Source organism: Acomys minous (genome assembly GCF_964271855.1).
Source record: "Acomys minous genome assembly, chromosome: 1".
In the NCBI taxonomy this organism is placed as follows: domain Eukaryota; kingdom Metazoa; phylum Chordata; class Mammalia; order Rodentia; family Muridae; genus Acomys; species Acomys minous.
Window position 1 is genome coordinate 123,952,579 of NC_140483.1, and position 24,873 is coordinate 123,977,451.

Here is a 24,873-nt window from a genome sequence, read left to right on the forward strand (position 1 = left end):
TGGATTAATTTTGTAGGTCTTTCATTCCTAGGAATAATAAAAATTTAGGCAATTTACAATTTACATATGCCACCTAATATGTGTTAGACCTTTTTAATGACATAGTGAAATTTTTTTTTACTATTAAGCAAGCTATCTCGTCACTCTGATGACTATATTCTCTGCTTTTCTTGAGTGATATAAACAAATATAGAAGGGTAGACAGTTTTTTCAATAAAAATTCTTTTATAAATAAACTATGAACTTAAAAAATATCTGATTTTATCTTATTATATTCCATTTTTTAAAATATCATTTGATTTTATCTTATTATATTCCATTCTATTATTATCCCTTAGATGCTTGCTTGTTTTCTAATGAGAGACAGAAAGGGGGTGGATCTAAATAGAAGAGGAGGTGGGGAGGAACTGGGAGAAGAAAGAGAAAACTACAATCATAATATACTGCATAAAAAACTATTTTTAGGGACTGGAGAGATGGCTCAGAGGTTAAGAGCACTGGCTGTTCCCCCAGAGGTCCTGAGTTCAATTCCCAGCAACCACATGGTGGCTCACAACCATCTCTAATGTGATCTGGTGTCTTCTTGTGGCAAGTAGGCGCACATGCAGGCAGAATGCTGTATAAATAATAATAAATCTTTAAAAAATAAATTTAAAAAAAACTATTTTTAATAAAAGAAAAAATGTCACTTGAATTTTTAATATTTTTAATCATTTTTTATGTGTTTGGGTGCTTTGCCTACAAAAGTATGCTCTGTACACACAGAGGACTTTTAAAAGGTGTTGGGTCCCCTGGAATTGTGATTAGAGATGGCAGTGGGTCTCCGTGTGAGTGCTGGGAATTGAATGAGTACTCTGAAAGAGCAGTCTATGCTCTTAACTTCTAAGCCATCTCTCTGAGCCCTCAATTTTTAACTTTTACCTTACTACACACTTGTTTGTACATGTTTGTAAATTCAGTGAAGTTTCATATCCTAATTACTCATAGTAAAGATTTGCCTCCATATATATTTTCAACTGAGAATTAAATTATCTTCTGTTTTAAAGTCTATGAACCCCCTTAGACAATTTATTCAGAAGGTGGAGTTAAAATATATGCACCTAGCAATTTGAGGGGAAAGATTTAACACAGAGTCTGCAGCTGAGTCAGTTTTGTATTACTAGTGTAATTCATTGTCACCACACATCTTTGCCTGGGCTCTTCCCCGCCTTGGCAACCCCATTCCCTCCCTTACATATACTACTCCAAGAGAATAGCCTTAGTAAATTCCAGAAGTTTGTGTCTGAGGCTTTCCAAAACACACAGTGTCACAGAAGTCATGAAAAAAGAAAATGAAAACTCTTCTAAGGAAGGAAGGTGAACTGAAATCAGAGCAGAGAAATAACCACGGATTTAGTAAGACAAAAAGTCATCAGTTGCTGTGATGGCAGGGGGGATGTTGGGGAAGAAGTCTGTAGGAGGGGGCTGTGGAGAAAACAAAAGAACAAAGACAATGACTTTTGAGACACTTTTCCTATTACAAGAAACAAGAGCCAATGAGATGGCTCTGAGGAAAAGTGTTTGCTTACAAGCATGCCACTTGGTGCCTGGGGAGAGAACTGACTCCCCAAGTTGCTTTCTACACATCAGCATGCGTGTGTGCGTGCGTGCGTGCGTGCGTGCGTGCATGCGTGTTGTATGTGCATGTGTGCGTTTGTAATAACAAAGAAAAAAGAGCCCATGAATTGGAGACAACAGAGCGAGGAAGTTGGCTGGATGAGATTGGGGGAAGGAAAAAGGAGAAATAATTTATAATTTCAAAAATAGATTTTTTTTTTAAAAAGAAAGTTTTGTTGTTTTGAAGACACTTTATTCTGTAGCCCAGGCTGACCCATAAAAATGTCTCAAAGTCATTGCAATCCTCCTGCCTCAGCTTCCCACATCTAGAAGATCATAAGTATGAACCACCATGCCTGCCCAAAAGGAAGTCTTTACTTGCTTTTAAACTTGTAACTATCTCCTAAATGCCAGGCAGCAACAACCATACTCTGTCATCACGAAAAATGCTAAGGTTCAGCATAAACTACTAAAATTATATAGGAAGTTCCAAAGACTAAGGCAAGGATTGAATTATGGTTGAGAAACGCCTCCCCACACAGATGTTTCATCAGTCCACTTGTATTTATTTTATTTATTACCTATTCGTCACTCTCTTGAATGCTAGCAGTGTTGCCATAAGTAAGATACTTAAGAAACTCTGATGACCTAGTGTTGAAGTAAGACAGACAACAAGTTTTTAAAAACTCATTTATTTCTGTTAGTATTAAGTGCTAAATGTGCAGAAAACAGGGTAAAGAGATGCTCAAATGACTCAGAGTTGGACTGGAGTCACTGGGGAAGGTCTCTTTGTAAAGGAGTTGTTCAAAATGGAAACTTGGGGGTTCTCTGACAAGGCTGATCCTAGCATAGGTTTCAGTGAAACACCATGGTTACATATGGCTTCTAAAGAAGCTTTTTATGCACACAACAACCAACTTGAAGTTCTTTGGCTTGCACTACTTCAATAATTATCTCCAGAATGAAGTTATACTGTATTCTCTCAACAATCCGATCTGGTTGCAAACCCCAAGTGATGGCATTGCTATCTTCATATTTTTCATTAGCACATTATGTAGAAATTAGTGCATCTAACAATTAGAAAAAACTTGTGTAAGTCACATAACACGCAACTGTAGCTTTTATCTCACTAGTATCTCTTTTCCATCCATTAGTACTCTTAAATTTTGTGTTACATTTAAAAATTAGGTGAGGGTGCACATGCCACAGAGTCATAGGACAACTTTCTGGAGTCATTTCTTTCTGGGGATCAAACGTGGGTTGTCAGGCTCGGTGGCAAGCACCTTTCCTCACTGAGCCATCTCACTGGTCCAGCTGTCACCTTTTGGCGCTCAGCTATAGAGCTCAGTACCTCTTACCCAGTTCTTCCCACAGCAACCATAAACCACAGCTGTATTCCCACTCCTCTTATGTAATATTTAAAAATGTTGAAGAATTGCTATCATGCTCTCTGAATTTGATCCATCTTTCCCTTTATTTTCCTTAGGACATAGTTTCCAGACCCCCCCTGACCACAATGGCCACTTGCTAATCGCTGCAAATGCTCCTCTCAGGAAACATGGTGTCTAGGGTGACAGGGACAATTAGTTGGTAGGACAAATGCTGGAGACAGTGCACAAATGCTTGGGCAGATAAGTACACTCTCGTGACTGCAGTCTAAATATCATATACTCTTGGCAGTGGTGGCAAGCACTCCACTCACTGAGCCATCTCACCGGCCCATCTGTTATCTTTTATTAAGCTATAGCACTCTGTACATCTCACCCAGTTCCCACGGCAACTGTAAACCACAGTTTTATCCCCACTCATCTTACATAATGTTTAAAATTTTTGAAGAATTGTTACTGTGTCCCCCAAACGTGATCCATCTTTCCCTTAACCGTTTATTTTCCTTAGGACATAGCTGTTTTATTTATTTAAATGAGGCACATTACTTGTGCATAATTTTCCCCCCTGTGACCAAGAATAACACCAACAAGCCTACGCTGTCAAGCATATTACCCACATCCTGGGCTTGTGCAATGGATTCCTTTCTTAACCTAAATGCAGGAATTTACATTTATCCCTGTAAAAACTGCATCTTGTTGCCTTTGGCTCCGAAGACATCTCCAGTAGATCGCGCTTAGATCAAATTCTGAAACTTGGTGATACCCATGAATAAAGAGGGTCAGCTTTTCCCTTCCCTGCTTTTGATAATATACCTGATTTTAGGGTCACCTAGAATTTTTGTCAGGAATCAAATCCTAACATCAACGTTCCTCATGCGTGCAAGTCTCACACTCCACTCCAGTCACCCTTATTTCCTGCCTGCCTCAGATGCTCAGCTGACTTTATAACGAATGTTACTGCCTAAGTCCTCTGCCTAATCCTACTAGAGTATGTCTGAACAACTGTTCCCATAATCAGTCCATGCAGAGGTTGTTGTCCATCAAATCCTGTTTCCAAATATAAAGACCCAGAGCCAGACATGAGAGGAGAGACAGACAGAGAGACGACAGACAGAACTTGGGAACACTCAGCCCTAAACAGTATGTTTCCAGCAAATCCTCCTCCTCAGAGCTCAGGGAACCCGATGAAGAAGAGGTAGAAAGAATAAGGGGCAGAGGCAGCAAACAAAGCCATCTAAATGAGCAAAGCCATGCGAGCTCACAGACTGAGGCAGCGCGCACAGGGCCTGCACAGGTCTGCACCAGGTCCTCTGCGCTTTTATTATGGCTTCCAGTTTAGTGTATTTATGGGATGTCTGAGTATGAGAACAAGTGGGCCTCGAATTCTTCCATATGCTTTAGTTTTTTGAGTCAGGGTTTCTCTGTGTAGCCTTAGCTGTCCTGGACTTGGTTTGTAGACCAGGCTGGCCTCGAACCCACAGCGATGCGCCTGCCTCTGCCTCCTGAGTGCTGGGATTAAAGGCGTGTGCCACTGCACCCGGCTGGGTCTCTGATTCTTGCACCTTCTCTTGGGCTCGTTTCCTTCTATTGGTTTGTCTTGTCTACCTTTCATGTGATAGTTTTTGTTTTGAGGTGAGAGGGTTGGGGCTTGACTTTTTTATTATTTATTTACTTTACATTCCTGTTGCACCTTCCCCTCCCTCCTCTCCTCCAAGTCCCTCCCTCTCACCTCCCCTATGCACCCCTCCTCCCCTTCTCCTCCATAGTCCCTTTGCAGTGTTCTTCCACTTACTGACAACTCTCCTACGCTCACATTAGGGCTCTCTCTGTCTCTCTGTCTCTGTCTCTACCTCTGTCTCTTTCTGTCCCTTCCCTTCCCTGCCCCCCCCATAAAGCACTCTAAAGACAGACCTAGGATAAAGAAGCCTAGGTTCAAATCACTTCACTCTATATGATTTCTTAATACCAAGCATTAAACTAAGCCAGTTCCCTACTGAAGAAATTGAAGGGAATAACAGAAATAAAAAAGATAAGAGTCTCACCGGGTGCAGTGATGCCTGCCTGTCATCCCAGCACTCTGGCTGGCAGAAGCTGGCAGAGCTCTGTGAGTTCAAAGCCAGTCTGGTCTACAGAGTTGAGGGCAGCCAAGGCTACACAGAGAAACCCTGTCTTGAGAAACAAACAACCATAGAGTCTTACCTAATAGAAGGATAAGAAAACAATAATAGAGCCACAAAAAGAAGACAAAGTCATGACATGTAGCTCTGGAGGTTTCTTTCCTGAGCAAGTATACTTTGTAACATGTGACTTTTTACTATGCAACTATTACTCAAATATGAAGACATAATATAGACAACTTCAGATATACAAGGGACCTAAATATTAACTATATCATAGCCAGACTAGGATGATATATGGAAATCGTATTGTAGAAGAAAGATAGCCTGCTGGTCACGCAGGCACATGGTTGTAATTCTAACAATCCAGAGGCAGCAGTAAATGAGGTAATAGGAGGAAAAAGGTAAAGGGGAAAAGTGAGGAGGAAAATACAGGTTTCAGAGAACAGCTGAGTCCACTGTAGGGTGAGAAGACGTGATGCCCTGGACTACAGCACTCAGCAAAGCCAGAGGACAGTCAGCTTAGTTAAGGGCAGGAGAATGGATGCTCCCGGAGGAAACTACCACAGAGAACAGGTGCATATGAACATTATATGACATCACTTTGGGGAGAAAAAAAAGGAAGCGGTGACAATGTGAAGGTACAAGAATTAAAGGAGTAAATGAGGAAGTATAAAATAAGTGATCTCATTTTTTTTTTAAGTATAAAGACAACAAGAAGGGTCAAGGGACAAAAATGTATTAACTGACTGAGTAGCAATGTACATTGTAGAACTCTCTAAGGCAAAGTAAAGGCTTGATGATGGTTACAACTGAACAAGATGTCAATGCTATAAAACTTATAACTGTTGATGCCGCCACCAAAGCAAGGCCAGAGTGGACTGCACATGCTGGAACTGGCGGCTTACACAGGGGGGAGTACAGACTGAAACGGTCTAAATGTATTGTCATGCTAAATTGACAACAACTATGAAGAAACTAAGCTTGTCATGTACTTGCACCTGGAATTTTAAGAGCAGGAATTAAAGCAGGGCATGGTGGCGCACATCTGTAATCCCAGCACTTGAGTGGCGAAGTCAGTCATTCTGTGAGTTCAAGGCCAGCCTGGTCTACAAAGTGAGTCCAGTACAGGCAAGGTGACACAGAGAACCCCTGTCTCAAATACATTTTTTTTTTAAAAGGAATTAAAATGGACAAGCCAAAGAAAAAATCAATTATACACTGAAGTGAGGTCTGGGACTGGACGTGGCGTGAGAGAGAATTTTAGAATAAGCTTTTTAACAATGAAATTGTAACATTTTTTAACAATGAGTTTTCTTATAACAATATGCAGTGCTTTTTAATAGAACAAATTCAAGCAGGAAAACAAATCAGTTCCTCGTTTTTAATGAGAGCTCAAATGCTTTTGCTTGCTCATCTGTCCAGAAAAGCATGAGTCCCTGTCTTAAAGCTGTAACTACACCATTTGAAGTCGGTGTAACTACCATACTATTGGCCCATCTCTTTGGAGGACATAGCTGAAAATTACAGAGTAAGTGGTATCAAAGGTACAGGAGGCAGTGTGAAAACAACACATCAATTCTTCAACCTTTAGTAAGTGGCAACGACTGAGGCATTTATAGGCTCTTTTGGTGTTGACTGTGAAGAAGTCAACAGCAAGAAAACTTCAAGGTTTGCCTCCTCCTAATCTCAAGATTTTTAGCAGCTGGAATCAGGCATTACCAGGCAGAACCGGTTAACACAAGCATCTGGAACTCATTCGTGTCCACTGCTTCTCTTTGAGAAGGGTACTCTATTTTAAATATTAACCATCTTCTAAAGGCTGTCTTAGAGGGAGAAATTCCTTTTCTATTCCTATCAACCCTCCACTTGAAGTCCCAGCCAGCTCTAGGAAATGAAAAAGTAACTCCCTCTCCAACATGTCTTAATTCCATATGTACAGACTTCAGGACAGTCCCCCCAGGGGGTGGGCACAGTCTTGCCTGAACCCTCAAAGCCTATTTCCAGATGTGAGCCCCAAGGTAGACAGACTACTAGATCCAGGCTTCCAACCTCTTTCCAGATGACAGCCTGAAGGAAGATGAGCATAGCAAAGATCGAAATCTGATTCCAGATGTGGGCCAAAGGGCACAGGAGTAAATTGCAACATCTTTCCTACCATGTGTAATGCCCAGAGCGAGAACAGCTACTCACGCCTCTCCAACAACACTTCATATGGTCTCCAGGGAGCTAAGCCTACAAAGGTCAAAGTGCCAGTGCTCTGTCACTCACCACTTTTATCTGTTTTTAATCCTCAAAACACACACCCCTCGAAAGAACTAAGATTCCTCACCTTGGTCAAGGTGCTTAGCTCTGGGCACACTTTGCTGATCAAATTATTTTGAAGATATAGAGTCCTCAGACCAGGCAGCCTTTCTAGTGCTGAGGGCATCTTTGTCATCTTCTTCCTACTCAAAGTAATGATCTTAGTGTTAGTGCCTCCCTTCAGTGCTGTTAACAACAACCTCTCAGCCATGATTTTTCAGGAAGTGACCATTATGGAGGTGTGTTCATTATATATCTTTAGAACATCTAATTGCAGAATTGTTGTGTCATAGAAGCAAAACCACTCCCCATTATGATGAAGTAGGAGATGTTGGAGGATTTTCTGGGTTGAGGAAGGAAATAGGCACTGCAGGTGGGGCCAGAAAGCATACAAGGCAAGGCTTGGGTACCTAGATTTGTCCATGCCAGACACATGGCTGTTATCAAATACTGAGATCACATCAGGATACCGGGCCAGCTTTGGAGGTTTTCCACCAGTTTAAGGTGAGGAACACTAAACAATTGGGGGGAAGAGGGAGTAATGTAGAATGGACTGAAACATTTCCTAACACTGAGGCCTTGGAGTTCCTAACAGCATTTTATAAAAGGATGGAAAAACTCATTAATCATACTTGGAGTGGGTGGGACATCAGCTTAGTCTAAAAACCAATAAAGAAGAAATGAATCAAGCATTTATTATATTATTCCAATACACACTGCATGTCAGTATATTCAAATAGTTCATAGTTTTCATTCATACCGAAATTGAAGCTGGTAAATAAACTTCAACAAGCCTTAGAAAATTAATCATTTCTCCAAGTTCTAATGTAATAAAGAACTTATGCAAATATCATGATTGCTAGTTTGGTAGGAATGAGGTTAATAACCCATTAATTTTAGCCATTTAAAACTGAAAGTTGGTCCAGGACAGCCATGGCTAACACAGAAACCCTGTCTCGAAAAACCAAAAAAAAAAAAAAAAAATTAATAATAATAATAATAATAATAATAATAATAATTTTTTTTAAACTGAAAGTTGGGGCTAGAGAGATGGCTCAGGGGCAGGGCACTGACAGCTCCTCCAGAGGTCCTAAGTTCAATTCCCAGCAACCACATGGTCGCTCACAACTATATATAATGTGATCTGATGCCCTCTTCTGGCCTGCAGCTGTATGTGCAGGCAGAGTACTGTATACATAATAATAATTAAATCGGAATGGGAGAATACAAGGGATGGGCTAACAACTGAGATGTAATATGAATAAATTAATTAAAAATAATAATTAAATCTAAAAAAAACCAAAAAAACAAAAAAATGAAAGCAAAAGGCTTAGTGGTAGCATGCCTGTAATCCCAGCCTCTGTTGGGGTGCATGTCTGTAATCCCAGCATTCCGGGAGACAGAGGCAGGTGGATCTCTGTGAGTTCAAGGCCAGCTTGGGCTACAGTGAGTAAAGAACAGCCAAGATTATATACAGAGAAAACTTACATCAAAAACCAGAAATAGGTAGGTTGAGGGGGGAGGGGTGGGAAGAGAGGAAGAGAGAGACTGAAAGGATCATGTGGATGAAAGGACCTGATAGGATGATGCAGCCAAGAGTACAGCTGAAATGCTCTTGCATAAAACTAACCCTGCACCTAACAGTGGTCTTGTGGTCTAACAATACATACAGAAAAGTGAGGCATGGAGAGCAAGCTGAAGTTACCCCCAGAGGATCATTCAGCCACGTGGAAAGTTCTAGAGCAGTGGTCCTCAAACTTCCTGATGCTGTGGCCCTTTAACAGAGCTCCTCATGCTGTGGGGACCCCCCCCAGCCATAAAAGCACTTTGTTTGCTACTTCATAACTGTAATTTTGATAGTTATGAACTGTAGTGTAAACAGAGGATTGCCAATGTGAGTGGTGACCTAGAGTTTGAGACCTGCTGCTTTATCAGGGAAAACTGCATGCGTGCACGCGCGCACACACACACACACACACACACACACACACACACACGCACACATGCCTCACATATACATAAACATGAGTACACACATGTACACATACACAAAAAAGAACCTTTTAAAAATCTGTCATCACCTCTTATTTGTTTGTTTATTTATTTATTTTTTATGTATACAGTGCTCTGCCTGCAAGTATATCTGCACATAGAAGAGTGCATTAGATCACATTATACATAGTTGTGAGCCACCATATGGCTGCTAGGAATTAAACTTAGGACCTCTGGAAGAGCAGACAGTGAGTGCTCTTAACCTCTGAGCCATCTCTCCAGCCCCCGCAACATCACCCCATAAGTGACTATTGTGTGTCCAGAACTGTAGATGGTACCCAAACACTGGAAAATTGCTAAGCAACCTAAAGAGGAAAAGAGGGCACTATAACCTGATCCTGCTTTCTACTAATCTGACATAGACAGCAATGTAAACTTTGACTCTTTCATATACAGCAGGTAACCAATAGTATAAACACAACCTGCTCTAGTTATCTGTTGTTATGAAACCACCCTACAATTATTTACAACACTTATTTATTCACCAATCTTCATTTAGGCCAAGCTTATGTTTGCTCCCTTTGGTGACCACTGTAGCAGCACAAAGGCTAGACCAGCAGAAATCAGCTAAAAGTTCACTTCCCAGCATCTTGCAAGAGATGCTGGTTTTTGACTAGGACCTTCTGGTGCTCAGCATGGACATGTGGCTTGGCTCTAAGTATCAATATCTCAAGACAGAAAGGAGGGTGGAAACATGAACTCCATGGCTCAGCTTGAAGTCATGGGGCATAACTTCAAAACAATCTTTGGGTTAGAAAGAAGCAAGTCACTGACGTCTGCCCATATCTCAAGTGAAATAAATTAAATGCTCTTGGCAGCAAGTAAGAAAAATAAAGTTGTGGTCATGTTTTAAAAACCAACCATAACCCTTCCCAATCTTTCATATATATATATAAAGCTTGCTTATATTGAACACTATACAGACAAAATCTTGACTGGCTTCTGAGAATAACATTTGCAAGGCTTATCCATGCAAAAGCACACACCATTACTTAACTTTTACTGCTAAGTAATATTCCAGTATACCTACTTTTCACTTTTGACTGACTCATCTTTTCATCTGCTTCAAGGGCATTTGGGCTGTTTCTGCTTTTTGGCTATTAGAAATAACACTGATTGAAGGAAGCATTAAAAGTGTAGACATTTTCATTTAACTAGGTTATAAACTCAGGAATGAAATCATTATGCCGAAACAGTACTAGTGCACTCTTTTGGAGGCATTTTCATGGTAGCTGTCCCATTTCATTGTGGTAGGCACAGTCAGACGAACAGGACAGTAAGGTTTATGTTTCATTTAGCATGATTCCTTTCTATCCAAACTAACACAAATCTTTTTAAAAACTTCAATGGGTCTTTCACGTGTTTAGCAAGCTCTATCAAGCAAGAGCTACATCCACAGCTGCCTCCAGCATGTGCAGTCCCTACCTTGGATTTCTTTTGTTTTGTTTTGTTATGTAGCACAGTGATGCACGCCTGTAATCCCAGCACTCAGGGAGGAAGAGGCAGAAGCAGGCAGATCTCTGTAAATTCGAGGCCAACCTGGTCTACAAAGCAGGTCCAGGACAGACAATGCCACACAGAGAAACCCTGTCTCAAACAAACAAAATGTTATAATAGGGGGGTGAGGAGAAGCAGCAGAGCATGCATATGAAGGTCAGAGGTCAACCTGTGGCAATCGGGTCTTTCTGTGCACCTGTATGACGCAGGGACTGAACTTGGGTCACCAGCCTGCTGGCAGAGCCGCCTCCCCAGCCCTCTATCGTGGATTTCCAGGTGAAACTGCTATGGAATTGTATCATTAAGATTCTAGCCACTCACTTGTGCTCTTTCAGCTTCCTGTGGTCTAAACAAGTCCACACATCATCAGCTTCATCATCACACTGCTTTACAGTTTCTTAGATCTGCCCTATCTGGAAGACATGTCTTACTCCGAGCATCCTGTACTATCTGGAGAGACTAGGTACAGGAAAGAGAGCTGACAGAATGATGCATGGGATTTGTTAGAGTGCAGTGCAGCCTGAGGTTGGACGCATCCAACAACGGCTGCCTCCCAATAAAAAGTCCAAGAATCCAATACTTGCTCATTAGGTCCAGCACAAGGCCAGAAGTCTTAGCTGGGCTTCAGTAGGTGTAGGACTCCTTTAGAAGCAGGCTCTCCTGCAAGTGAAGAAATGGCCTTGCCTGTGAGAACAAGGACAGGCAAAGGTAAAAAGCAAAAGCTTCCTTCTTCCATAACCTTTATACAGGCTGCCACCAAAAGGTGTAGCACAGATTTGAAGGTGGGTCTTCCCACCTCGCAAGACCCAATCAAGAAGATCCCTCACAGGTAGGCCGGGTGCAGTGGCGCACGCCTTTAATCCCAGCACTTGGGAGGCAGAGGCAGGCGGATCGCTGTGAGTTCGAGGCCAGCCTGGTCTACAAAGAGAGTCCAAGACAGCCAAGGCTACACAGAGAAACCCTGTCTCGCAAAACCAAAAAAAAAAAAAAAAAAAAAAAAAAAAAAAAAAAAAAAGGAAGAAGAAGAAGATCCCTCACAGGTATACCCAGTAGCTTGGGTTTTAATTAACTCCAGCTTTGGCAACTAAGTATAGCCACTGCAGTAGAAATGAAAGGGCTTATTGTTCAAACTCCCAAAGTTATGCTCCTTTCTATTTAAAATTTCTCATCTCGCTCATCCTGATAGCATTCTTGACGAAAGACTTAGAAATCTCTTACCTACAGCATACAGTTGGTGACAAATGTTCATTTCTCACCATTAAAGCAACTAGCCTTACTACACTTTCTGCTACATAGATGTTAACCTTTCTTTTTTTTTTTTCCTCAGCTCTTTAACTCTTCACCAGTAGCCTCCTACTATGACACATCTCCCACTCATAATCTATACAAGACTGGTCTTAGACTCAAGGCCCACTCCCAAAACTCACTTAGGTATTTTTGTTATAGCAGCAATTTTTAAAAATGAGACAAAAACCAGACACTGTGCAGAAAATGGGATTTATTGTGTAAACTTAACTTTGTGTAATTTAGGAGGCACTGCTATTAATAGGGGGCTATTGCTTCTGCTCCCAGTGCTGTGCCTGCCCTAAAAAGCTGAAGGAAATCTAACTGAAGTTAAGAGGAAACACAAGCTCCGCATAAATACACTGCAACAAGGCAGACAGCAAAACAGCAAGTGCATGCGGAGCCTTATCAGGCAGGCTTCTCTAGAGAAACCAACCAACCAGCCGTGTATGTGCTACATGTGGGGATTTAATAGACGGCTTACACGTTAGGGAAAAGGTAGCTTAACAATGGTTGTCCTTAAGATGACGAGGCGGAAGCCAGGAAGCCACTCAGCTTGCGGTGGGGGACCTCTCAGCTGTCTCAGTCTGGCACTGAAAGCCTGGAAGCTCTCTGGAGAGTTCATGCAGGAAGGTCACAGAAGCTGGAGTCTGATGGCAGAAGAGGATGACAGCCAAAGGAGCAGGAGAGGCACCAATGCTGGAAAGAGGCGCATTAGACAGACACAGCTTTTCCCTGGGCCCTCACTCTGGGAAGGTGACATCCACTTTTGAGGGCAGGCCTTGCCCCTCCACTAATCCTCTCTGGAAATGTTCTCACAGACATGTCCAGAAGCATGCCTGTAAGGTGCTTCTAAATATGGTCAAGTTAACACTCAAAATGGGGCATAATGCCCCTGCAACAACTGCTGTTTCCTAAGCTGTAACAAAAGATTTCTCTCTCTCCCTCTCTCTCCCTCTCCTCTCTCTCTCTCTCTCTCTCTCTGTGTGTGTGTGTGTGTGTGTGTGTGTGTAGCAGAAGCAGAACTGGCCTGAAACTACAAAAGACTCTGCTAAAACCCTGGCTTTACCAAATGCTGAGACTCACAGCCAAACTCTGAGGTGGAAAGCTGGGAATGTAATGGAAGAGCTGTGGGACAGAAGGACCTGAAAGGGACAGGGCCTCCACAAGGAGACCAACAGAGCCAACAACTCTGGGCCCAGAGGGACCTGCAGAGACTGATGCACCAATCAAAGACCATGCACGGTGAGGACCTAGACCTCTGGCTCAGATGCAGTCAACAGGCAACATAGTCTCCTTGTGGGTCCCATAATATGGGAAGTAGGGGCTGCCTGTGACATGGACTCTGGCGCACACTTGTTGATCATTTCCCCCTGGTGGGGCAGCCTTACAAGGCCACAGAGGAAGAGGATACAGGCAATCCAGATGAGACGTGATAGGCTGGGGTCAGGTGACAGGGGAGGGGGACTCCCCTTTCTGAGGCTAGTGGAGGGGGAAGGGGGATGAGGGAGGGACAGTGCTCCTATAGGGATGTAAAGTAAATAAATAAATAAATAAAATCCAGGCTTTGCAAAGGTGTTTCAGTACAATGTCCCAGCTGTCATATTCCTACCTGTTTGCCTTCTCCCCGCACAGCTAACAACAGAAAGCCACATAGCCTCTCAGCTGGATTGCTTTATATTTGCCCTCCACAGTCTCTGATCAAACTACACTGTCATCACACATCTGTCTTTTCTTATTCTTCTTCCGGGGCAGTGCTGAGAACTGAACTGAAGGCTTCACACACACTGGGCAACACTGTACCGCTGGACATCCCTAGCATCAGCTAACTCCCTTTCTACGATACAATCTGCATATCTACTGTAACGCAGTCTATGGCTCCTCGTTGCTTGTCTATTAAAATATCCCCAATAGTGCTAAAAAATGTCCGAGTCTAATGTCATGTACGTAAGAGTCCTTAGGAAAACACGCGCAAAGGCCTCAGGCACTCCCACCGCTTTGCTCATGCTATTCATTTGGCCATGGGGCCTCTGCTGTAAGAATAGTTTCCATAAAGCAGACTTCAAACTCTACTTAACCGTTTGGACCGTCTACTTTTTGTTCTTTTCCTACTTCGCCCTTGCTATTATATACGAAGCCACATTTGAATGACAATCTCCAGCAGTATAACTGACAAGAGCAGACACTCAACAGACGTTCACTAAGCTTAGGTGAACCAACAAAAAAGAGGGTCCAGCAATGTTGGAGCATCAAGAGGCTACCCAGGCCCTGCCCAAAGCACATAGTGCAGTTTACCACTGCTGCTTCCAGCCCTCCAGGCGGCGGCTCCTGCTCAGTGTTTGAGACAGGAGGACGGAGATGGGAAGCTGGGTTAGAGCTGTGGGTGAGCCTGTGCCTGCACCTGGCCATTCGGTAACAACTTGGGCTGTGAAGGGAGAGGGTACGTAGGAAGTCTTGGGATCTGACACTGGAGGACAGTCTGGGTTTATAGGCGTTAGTAACCTTGAAAATGGGATTTAAAAAAAAAAAAAGACAGAGTTTGCTTTTTCAGATTTTTGAGTTTGGACCTGTATGTTAAATACACCCCCATGTGTGGGCAGCTACAAATGAGAGGGTTGCTGAAATGCCTGCTGCAGAGCCTCACGGAATGCTGGCATTAGGAGATTTCCCAGCAAGCAGAAATCAAACCATTTGGCAAGAAAATTGAAAAATCATCAGCTTTTTTAAATGCCAGCCTGTGAACCCAGTACAGGACCAGAAGCGAAAGCTGGATGCTAAGCCAGACCAGAGTTAATGACTTACTATGTGAACTTCACCAAGCAACTGGCTCTATCTCCGTCCTCATCAGTAAAACAACAAGAGAATACCAGTCTAATCCACAGAGACTCGTGGGAAATAGCTACGAAATGGTTATAAATGACTTCGGAAATAAAAAGTGATGTGAGAATGCTAAATTATATATCCTAGGATGTCAACGTCCTTAAAGTGAAAACAGCCATTCATTTCACTAATACAGAAGAGGTTTGTTCCACTTACTAAAACTCTGTGATACAAAAATACCTGGCTAATTCTGAGTGTAACAAAGGCCCCTGTGACAAATTGACAGATTTTTGAAAGCCAGGGAAATGGATGAAAAACCAGTTCACAAATACAGATTATGAAAGAAACCAATGCATTTACTTGACTTGTTTTGGCAAGCTTATTCTGTGATTAAAGTGTGGTCTGGGACTTCGGGTAAAAGTTTTCAAACTAGCAGATGCTTCATGTACTCAAAACTGCGATAGAAATTCTCTATCCTATAATAAATGGCATTGGTTTCTCTGGGTTCACTTTTTAAAGCAAATATGGAAATAGAGGGTTTGATAGTAGGGCCTTGTACACCCACAGGCCTCCCTTCCCCTGAGAGACTTACTGATGACTAGCCATGTGGCATGTGCAAGTAGCTCATGTCTCTTCAGTCTCACCCTATTCATTATTGTTACAACAGGGATGGAAATCCCAAACCCTACATTGAGGAGGGAACAAGCGCATGCATGTAAACTATTAAGAACAGCTCCTGACACACAAAGAGTGTTCAATAAGTTCTGTTGGCTTTTGTGCAATCTTATATCCACAATTAAATCGCAATCTCCACTGTCATTTAACACTGAGATGTAAGCACCACTAGGGCTGGCACTGGTGAAAACATGCACATTACTTCATGTACCTGCCTCCCTGCTGCCACCGATGGAACAATAGCCTCTTCTTTATCCTTCTCTTAGTTCGAGAAGGTCTTACTGTGACTGGTCTAGAACTCACTCTGGTCCAGAGCTGGCCTTGAACTCAAAGAGACCCACCTACTTCTGCCTCCTAAGGGCTGGCAATAAAGCCATGCACCACCATACCTGGCTATCCACTTCTTTCTCCATCACTGATGCACTACATTAAATAGCTGAGTGCTTAAGTACCCTTGCTAAACCAGTTCAAGTGAAGAAAGGCTAGATGGACGATGTCAGAAATGGTACATAAAGAACTTTACGCCGAGCGTGGTGGCGCACACCTTTAATCCCGGTGCTCGGGAAGCAGAGGCAGGCGGATCTTTGTGAACTGGAGGCTAGCACGGTCTACAAAGGGAGTCCAGGACCGCCAAGGCTACACAGAGAAACCCTCTCTCAAAAAAACAAAAGAAGAAGAAGAAGAAGAAGAAGAAGAGGAGGAGGAGGAGGAGGAGGGGGAGGAGGGAGGAGGAGGAGGAAAGAACTTTACATGAGTTAGGAGACTGGCTCTCTATGAGCAGCTCATAAAATTTAAAAGACCAAGTCAGTGATGAGAGCACAGAATTACCGACTCTTAATGCTAAGTGAGGCCATTTCTACTGCTTCCTCGCCAAGTATGACCAGCATAGTTACATAAATGAGGGCTTCTAGTTCCTCTGATAAAGAATAAAACCTTCAACCAACTTTCCTTAAGTTCATGAAGCATCACAAAGATTTAGCATCTTACACTAAGTTTTGTTATTTTGCCAATGGGACCAGATTCCAGAGAAGCAACTTAATTATTACTATCTATTTAGATGAATTGCTCTAAAAATCTATTAAAAATTTACAGATACACATATTTTCTACCAAATATTAAAAACATACAAATCAAAAGGAAACAGCCAATAGTGGTGGGAGGTAGAAAATAGGGCACTGATATAAAACCAAGGCCAATCAAGTACTGAACATCTACAAAGGCCAATTAGGGGGAATAAACACAACAAAAGAAACAGCACAGGAGGGAATGGTTTACAACAACACCAAGACTGTGGCTTGGACAATGAGCATGTCTGACTGAGACAAGCAGGCAGACACTAAGCAGATTGCCTGTCCTCATATGGCAGATAGCTGCAACCAGGTTCCCACCACATGCTACCAAAAGGGAACCCTGGCTCAGCATCAACAACTCCTCTGGTCTTTTCCTTGAAAAGGTGAAAGTAAAAATTTTTCAGTGAAATCTCCTTGTTTTTAAACTACTAATATTTCTTTTAAAGAAAATTAAATCATTACATGGGCCAAACAAAATATAACTGCCATATTCAGTACATCTACTTAAAAGGCTTTAAAGTAGTGCAAGAAAGAGTCATGAATAAAATCCAGAAAATGACCAGAAATGGGCTGGGGCCAGAAAAGAGCCCACAGAGTTAGAGCCAACAAAGAGCAGAGTGACAGCAGCAGATAATTTCAGTGAGGGAGTGACCCACAAGGTTAAAGGCAGCAGTGATTTCCACTAAAAACAAGGGTCCTTGGTGGTTTTCAGAAGCATTTCTGCGTGTGGTGTTGGGGGGGGGGGGGACAGGGGTTTACATCCAGACTAGTGAGTCAAGGTACAGAACTCAAAGCCACATTGTCAAACCACCAGGGAATTGTTACATATTCAGCAATAATTAAAACAGGTGTTGTCAATTTTTCTATTTCTAAGAAGTATGCCACTTGAATATTCATTATGGACTCAGAAAAGGTGTTTTCCCAATTCATGCTGATTGGTTCAGAATAACCTGAATTTAAAATTCATTTAAGAGTACCATCTTAACCAGCCAGGTGTGGTGGCATACACCTTTAATCCCAGCAGTCAGGAGGAAGAAGCAGGTGGATCACTGTGAGTTTAAGGCCACCCTGATCTACAAAGTGAGTCCAGGACAGCCAAGGCTACACAGAGAAACCCTGTCTTGAAAAACAAAACAAAAACAAACAAAAAGAGTATCATCATAACCAAACCTGTCTATCCCTCTAAATCAATCAAGACTTCTAAACAAAGTACATGAAAATTTGATGTATTAGTTAAGAAAACATAAGAGACTTGCTGAGATTTTTACTTTCTATCACGCTTGTGGTCTCATCCTGACCACCAGAGGCAAGAGTGTAGCCTTCCTTTTCCCTGGACTCTCAAAGTTCTGATTTAAAACTATCTTGAGTTTAGTTTTCCAAGAGATTAATGTCTCATTATGGTTCTGCCTCTCTTCACAATGATCAAGAGCAAAGATCACGCATAGAATAACTATTCTTGGAAACACAAATCACATAGAACACGCTAAAATGCTACGAATTTTTTTCTTTTTTAAGGAATAATAGCTTCCCAGGAGGTCCATAATCATATTTTTAGTTATGCATATCTATGTAAGGGTGTGTGTGTATGAGTGTAATTGCCCTCGAAGGCCAAAGACACAAGCCCCCTTGAGCTAGAGTAACTGGCAGTTGTGAGCCACCCCACTTGAGTGCTGATAATGACACTTGGTCCACTCAAGTGCGTAACTGTGAGTTCTTAGGCACTGAGCCATCTCTCTAACCACGCCTTATAGGTCTTGTGATATTGTCAACTTGGTATGTCCTAGAATTATCTAGGAGACAAACCTCTGATCATGCTTCTAAGGAAACTTCTAGACTGACTGACTGACTGGGGTAGGAAGAACTACCTTAAGCAGGGGTGGCACTATTTCATGGGACAGGGTCTTTTAATCTAAAGAAAGCAAGTTCAGTAAAAGTAGCCACCTTCTCCCTTCCCATGGGATAATGTGACCCACTGACCCATGTTCCTGTCACCATGCATTGCCAGTCATAGACTAAACCCTCAAACTGTGAGTGAAAAAAAGGATAAACAAAATATCAAACAAACCAACAAACAAAAACACATTTTCTTTCTGTTGCTTAAGTATTTTGTTGCAGACATAAGAAGTTAAGTAACCTAGTTCTAGTAGGGACAAAGAGTTCCTGATTATAAGCAAGAGGTGTAAAGAGTTTGAAATAAGACTCACTGTTTGATCTCAAACTATCTAGTACATGTGACAAAGCCTAAAAACAGGCATTAAACATCCCAGCCCCATCTTATGACTATTCTTTTGGATCCTTTCGTATTTGCCGGAGGTCATGTAGCCAATTCCAAACCACACAGTTTATCTGCTGAAGTATCTAAGTATTGTCCTCTGGCAAAGCCGTGAGAGAGACAACCCCAACCACTCATCCTACAGTGTAAAACAAGGAAAGCCTCTGTCAATGTGTAAGCTGAAGGGCAGTCCAGAAATGCTCCTTTGTTGAGAGAATGCTGTAAAATGTTTCATTTATCACAACTGTAGGGAGTGAAGAACACAAGATTCAAAATCAACCCTTTTTAACATGGTCTTTGTATCTCTTACAAACACGTACTCTGGAGTTCATATTCATCCCCTCAGCAGTACTGTGCTGGCTGAAGCTATAAACAAGAGTGATATAGAAACCACAAGAGACCTCGATGTTCCAAATTAATACTTCACCAGCCTTCTAGAACGACAATGACGTATTTCAGTAGGTCACACCAGCCATCCTAACTAAGCTGAAATAAGACAACTATAAACTTCATGTGGCACATCTGATGTCAGGAGGACAACTGAAGATCAGTTCTTTCCTTCTACCATGTGACATGGAGATTGAACTCACGGCTTCAGACTTGGTGGCAAGCGCCTGCACCTACTGGGGCATTATAGCTTAATTTCACTGGCCCCTATAAACCTTTCTATGAGCGCTCTATCAAAAGCTTTTAATAATGATTTAATCTACATCCTTCTTACATTGTGAAGATTCATTAAAAACAGGCATTAACCTGATTGATAAAGATAAAGTCACAGTTACATGCTACAGGCTGAGGCTTCTTTGAAATAATTCCAGACTGTTTGCCTACACATAATCAGCTTGAGAACAGGTCTCATGTTTATGTTTCTTATCTATCCTACAGACTTCTATGGTCCAAGTCATTTTGTATAATATTTTTTCAAGGTTTTTTTTGTACATGAAACCTGAAGTCTAATGGTATAACTTTTTCTATTTATGGTGATAGTGCTCAAAGTTCTAAATTTTGGAATAATTCAGATTTGGATTCTCCACCTAGGGATACCTGGAAAAGGAGGAAAGAAAATGCTGAGGCTGTTCCTTTCTCCCTTTCAACTGACCAGAGGACTAAGGTAAGATAAAGTAGGAAGCACTCTCGTTGTGAGCAAACACAATTCTGTATTATCCCTACTTACAGCTGCCAATGGGCTTAATGGCAAGTCCTTGATTGTGTTCACGCAAATAATATCCAAAGGCACTTGGCAAGCATTTATAAGCATGTGTGAGCCCTATGCTAAATCTTTTAATGCTGGTTAGCAAGAAGCTATTTCTAAGCCCTTAAACTAGGGAAAAATAAACAAATGCAAGTACCTGGTTCTCAGTGTATAGGCACTAGAAAGAATCAGACATTTGCCCACCTAGTCTGGGTGTGAGGGTGTAGAGACGTGTGCCTAAGGAGGTTCCGTTTAACTGAAAGCAGGTAAGAGGTGAAGTGGATAAACCATCTGCCTCTGCGTAACAGTTCAAAATCTTTCAGTAAGGTGAGGATCAGGGTGGGTGTTCAAAGAGACGAGGGAGGCTGAGTTCAGTGATACAGGATGGTGGTCAGTGGGCAGAGTCCAGGGTGGGTGTTCAATGAGAGGAGTGAGGCTGAGTTCAGTGATACAGGATGGTGGTCAGTGGGCAGAGTCCAGGGTGGGTGTTCAATGAGAGGAGTGAGGCTGAGTTCAGTGATACAGGATGGTGGTCAGTGGGCAGAGTCCAGGGTGGGTGTTCAATGAGAGGAGTGAGGCTGAGTTCAGTGATACAGGATGGTGGTCAGTGGGCAGAGTCCAGGGTGGGTGTTCAATGAGACGAGGGAGGCTGAATTCATGATACAGGATGGTGGTCAGTGGGCAGAGTCCAGGGTGGGTGTTCAATGAGACGAGGGAGGCTGAGTTCAGTGATACAGGATGGTGGTCAGTGGGCAGAGTCCAGGGTGGGTGTTCAGTCAAGAGAAAGCAAGAGTGGATTCAAGTGAAAGAACTGACGCTACAAGAGTTTATAAATGGAGAAAGAGATTTTAAAATAAGACTTAAATCAGAAAAGGATAAATGCACCAAATGGAGAGGAAAAAAAACTGATCAACTAATGTTAAGAACTATAAAGTTAAGGGCTCGAGAGATGGCTCAGAGGTTAAGAGCACTCACTGTTCTTTTGGAGGACCCAGATTCCGTTCCCAGCACCCACACGGCAGCTCACAACTTCAAGATCTGACACCCTCACACAGATGTACATGCATGCAAAACACCAACGCACATAAAGTAAAAATAAATTATTTTAAAAACTAAAGTTAAGATTATGAAACCAGCAATAACATTCTCAACAACCCACTCATTTGCTCCTTCACTGGTCCATGACAACTGGGCCAAGAAGACAATTGTGTACAGGTACATGATTTGCAGACACTAACTGGCACAGACGTGCCTCTTACTGATAACTTTTTTTAAAAACTTAAAACAAAAACAAAAAAGTTGTAAATCTTACAATCTTTTGAGAATTTACTGATCCAAAATAAGCATCTGTTGATGATCATGGTCCTAAGTGACCACCTCATTTCTCAAAGCAGTAGCTTAAGTGGCCATGACTTTCTTATCGTTCTTCACTTTGTACAAATTGATATGCTCATCTAGTTATTCCAAGTACCTTTAATACCAGAATCTGTGACTTTCTCTCAATATGTGAAAATAAAAGCTGGATAAAGCGCTAAGGCAAAATGAGCTCTATTTCTAAATTCTGAAACTGTTTTTTTTTAAAATGACAATTTGGGGGCTGGAGAGATGGCTCGGAGGTTAAGAGCACTGACTGTTCTTCCAAAGGTCATGAGTTCAATTCCCAGCAACCACACGTTGGCTCACAACTATCTATAATGAAATCTGTATACATAATAAATAAATAAATTTTTTTAAAAAAATGACAATTTGAACATATACATGGTGATTCAGCTCCTTTATCATTTATTCTTTCGGCAAACATCAGATATGAGCAAAGCTACCTTGCTCACAATAGTTCCACATTCTTTGTTTTACTTTTTATAGGCTATAAACATATCTAAGTGGATAAAATTCTTAGCTGAAGACACATTGTAGAATTTTCACATATATGTTTCCAATCAGACTAAAGAAAGCTTGTGGGACTCCCATTAGACCAGCAACAGCAGCAGCAAACTTAATTCCTATGTATTATTTTTACAAAATAATGCATGTTTTTACAAAATAAACCATTTTTGTTGTTTTTTCGAGACAGAGTTTCTCTGTGTAGCCTTGGCTGTCCTGGACTCCCTTTGTAGACCAGGCTGGCCTGGAACTCACAGAGATCTGCTCGCCTCTGCCTCCCGATTTCTGGGATTAAAGGCGTGCGCCATCATGCCCAGCACATCGGCCATTTTTTAAAAAATTTTTTTCACTTATAGCTAAAATGGTAGGAGTTGACCGTATATTTTTATTCATAAATATAACTGGCCATCTTAAAATAAAACATATAAATAAAAAATAAAAATACATAATTAAGTACATTTGAATTCTTGTAAAAAAACAATTGAGTTATTTTAGAACATCTTTGTTGAAACTGGAATTTGCAGTAACTAAGTTTCATAATGTGTTCTTTTGTTACTCCTTAATGATGATATATTAACATGAAGATAACTTTTCAAATAATTCAAAGCATTTATTTTACAACTTCATTCTTTTATAAATTCCAGAGTAAAAAATTCACCGGTTGCAAGGCAGGTACCCTTCAGAATACACTGTGCGGCAGGCGGAGGATGTTTTAGTGGCTGGAATGATCTCAGGAAGTCCTTGCTCTGCTGAGCACAGCCTCTGTCAGCTTGCCACACAGTTCCCTGCTTTTAACATCATCGCCCAGTATTTGCTTACAGACAATAGACGACAGACAAAAGCCCAACGATTATAAATGTGATGTCTAATTCTAGCTACAGTTCTAACTTGGAATAAAACAGATCAAACTAAAGTTTCATTTTCATAAATTTGTTTTGTTTTGTGGTGCTTCATGCATGACAGGCAAATATTGTACTAGAGCTGTGTCTCCATGTGCTGTCTTACATAGAATAGCAGACACACGTGTCAGGGGTACAACTCTCTTACAAAGAGCACTGCTATAAGTGACTTAAAATCCCAGTTACATAAGTCATTCCACAGAAAACGCTTCTGTACTAATTTTACCATTTAGCTCTCCACTCTTGAACAGTAGCCTTCAACCTATACAATAATCAAATACTTGAATGAAAAAAGGGAGTAATAAAATATGTAAAAATAATAGTAATAATTTGTAGTCAGAGTTTTCTTTGAAACCTAGAAAGTGAGCACAAGCAGAGCTCTTGCTGGGAGAGCTGGAAAGGGGAAAGACTTAAAGAGAGTGTGGCCACGCCCCTTCGGCATCACTACAGTGTGACTTTGCACAGGTGAGAGGCCGCCAGATGATTCTCAGTGGGAAAGGCACTAGGGAAAGCAAAGTAGCTAAGTAATGCTGGGGAAATGTAAAAATTATAAGTTAGGAAGAGAACCAAGATGATACTAACTCCAGCCTCACACTGAAAAAGCAGCAATGCAGGAGTTACAGACTGTTTAAAGCTACACGCACATAAAAGGGAAACCTCCAATTTGTTAGAAAAATTCAAGATGGAAACAATGAACACCACTGATTTTGTTTCATTTCTTTGAACTATACTGATTCTCATGTAAGTATCCAAAAATTCTTAACTATTAAAGTAGTTTCTTCTTAGCAGCAGAGAGATGCTGCATAACAAGTGTCACACCACTGATCCTAGTGATACTAAAGTCACTGTGATCATGTGCATTTTATAAGCATTAATAAACCTGCTGTCCCTACAATATGATGATGGAGACCAAGTCTCCATACTTTAAAAAAAATTACATTGAAATGCTTACTTTTGGAATATAATGCTGTGGAGCCAAAATTTAAAGCAAAATTTATTCCAATCAGAATGTCCAGGATAAATACAACTAGTGAGAGAAGTAACACCTTGGCCTACAAATGATGTTCTTTCTCCACAATAGACTTTAAGTTCTCAGAATGCCACTAAGAGAGCACTGGTTAAAGTTAATCCAATATATTTCTAAAATGCCTGTTCATAAGCTTATTCATAAAACTGATTCAAGGTAGCTGTGTTTTTCAGTAGCATTTACAACAATCTAGCACTTGGTAGGAATATGCAGATTGGCACACTCTAAAAACATAGTGTAACACTTTTGTAAACTAGCTGCAATTTTCAGTAGCTGAGTTCACCAACCGTGTAACAGAATTATAATGTTCTCCTAAGCCATACGCATGCCTCATGTATCTGAAATAAAAAATAAATTGCATTTTGGTTAGTTTTTTACTATATATAAATTTGTGGTATACAGACATATATCTAAGCACTGTGTATGTCCCAGTCCACAGAGATATCATTAATTGACTATTATACGCATATTCATTGAGAGCTCAATATCATATGGCAAGTTCGGCAGTTAGCACATAGTCCAATCACTAGAGGCACAAAAGCTAAGATATTGAGGGCTCAATGAGCTCAAAGTTTCACTAAAATTCAAACCATTAATGGTAAGAATAGCTAATACACACACACACAAACTAGAGAAGTAAATCCTCCATGCCAAATGTGAAGGGCCAACTCTCTTATCACACAAATACATTCACAACATGAAGGGCTGTTTGAATAATCCTACCTTTTGTGCCAGTTAAAACTTAGTGCTGTTAATCTCAAGCCGAGCAAAACAAAAATCTAGTCCTAAAATTTCACAG

At 41.3% G+C, this 24,873-nt stretch overlaps 2 protein-coding genes and 1 long non-coding RNA gene across 6 annotated transcripts in view; 1 reads left to right on the forward strand and 2 right to left on the reverse strand.

The window, feature by feature from the left end:
- LRRC69 (leucine rich repeat containing 69) overlaps positions 1-12,283 on the reverse strand; it is a 114,328-nt gene extending 102,045 nt beyond the window's left edge. For both annotated transcript variants that reach the window (XM_084759821.1, XM_084759820.1), the window contains exon 1: positions 7,434-12,283. In XM_084759821.1, the coding sequence (XP_084615947.1) occupies positions 7,434-7,616 (183 nt within the window). In that variant the 5' untranslated portion in view covers positions 7,617-12,283. The remainder of the gene's footprint in view (positions 1-7,433) is intronic.
- The window catches only part of OTUD6B (OTU deubiquitinase 6B), a 38,662-nt gene continuing 16,089 nt past the window's right edge, over positions 2,301-24,873 (reverse strand). The window contains exons 7-8 of one of the 3 annotated variants that reach the window (XM_084760144.1): positions 24,362-24,412; positions 2,301-2,666 (exon numbers count right to left, since the gene is read on the reverse strand). In XM_084760144.1, the coding sequence (XP_084616270.1) occupies positions 2,639-2,666; positions 24,362-24,412 (79 nt within the window). In that variant the 3' untranslated portion in view covers positions 2,301-2,638. Of the gene's footprint in view, positions 2,667-12,686; positions 12,938-24,023; positions 24,413-24,873 lie in introns of those variants that run through there. The other 2 variants (XM_084760142.1, XM_084760143.1) reach the window with 2 other exon arrangements.
- On the forward strand, positions 7,783-24,057 carry LOC311585514. The gene is made up of 2 exons (XR_014775242.1): positions 7,783-7,909; positions 20,114-24,057. It is a non-coding gene; the product is annotated as an uncharacterized lncRNA (long non-coding RNA).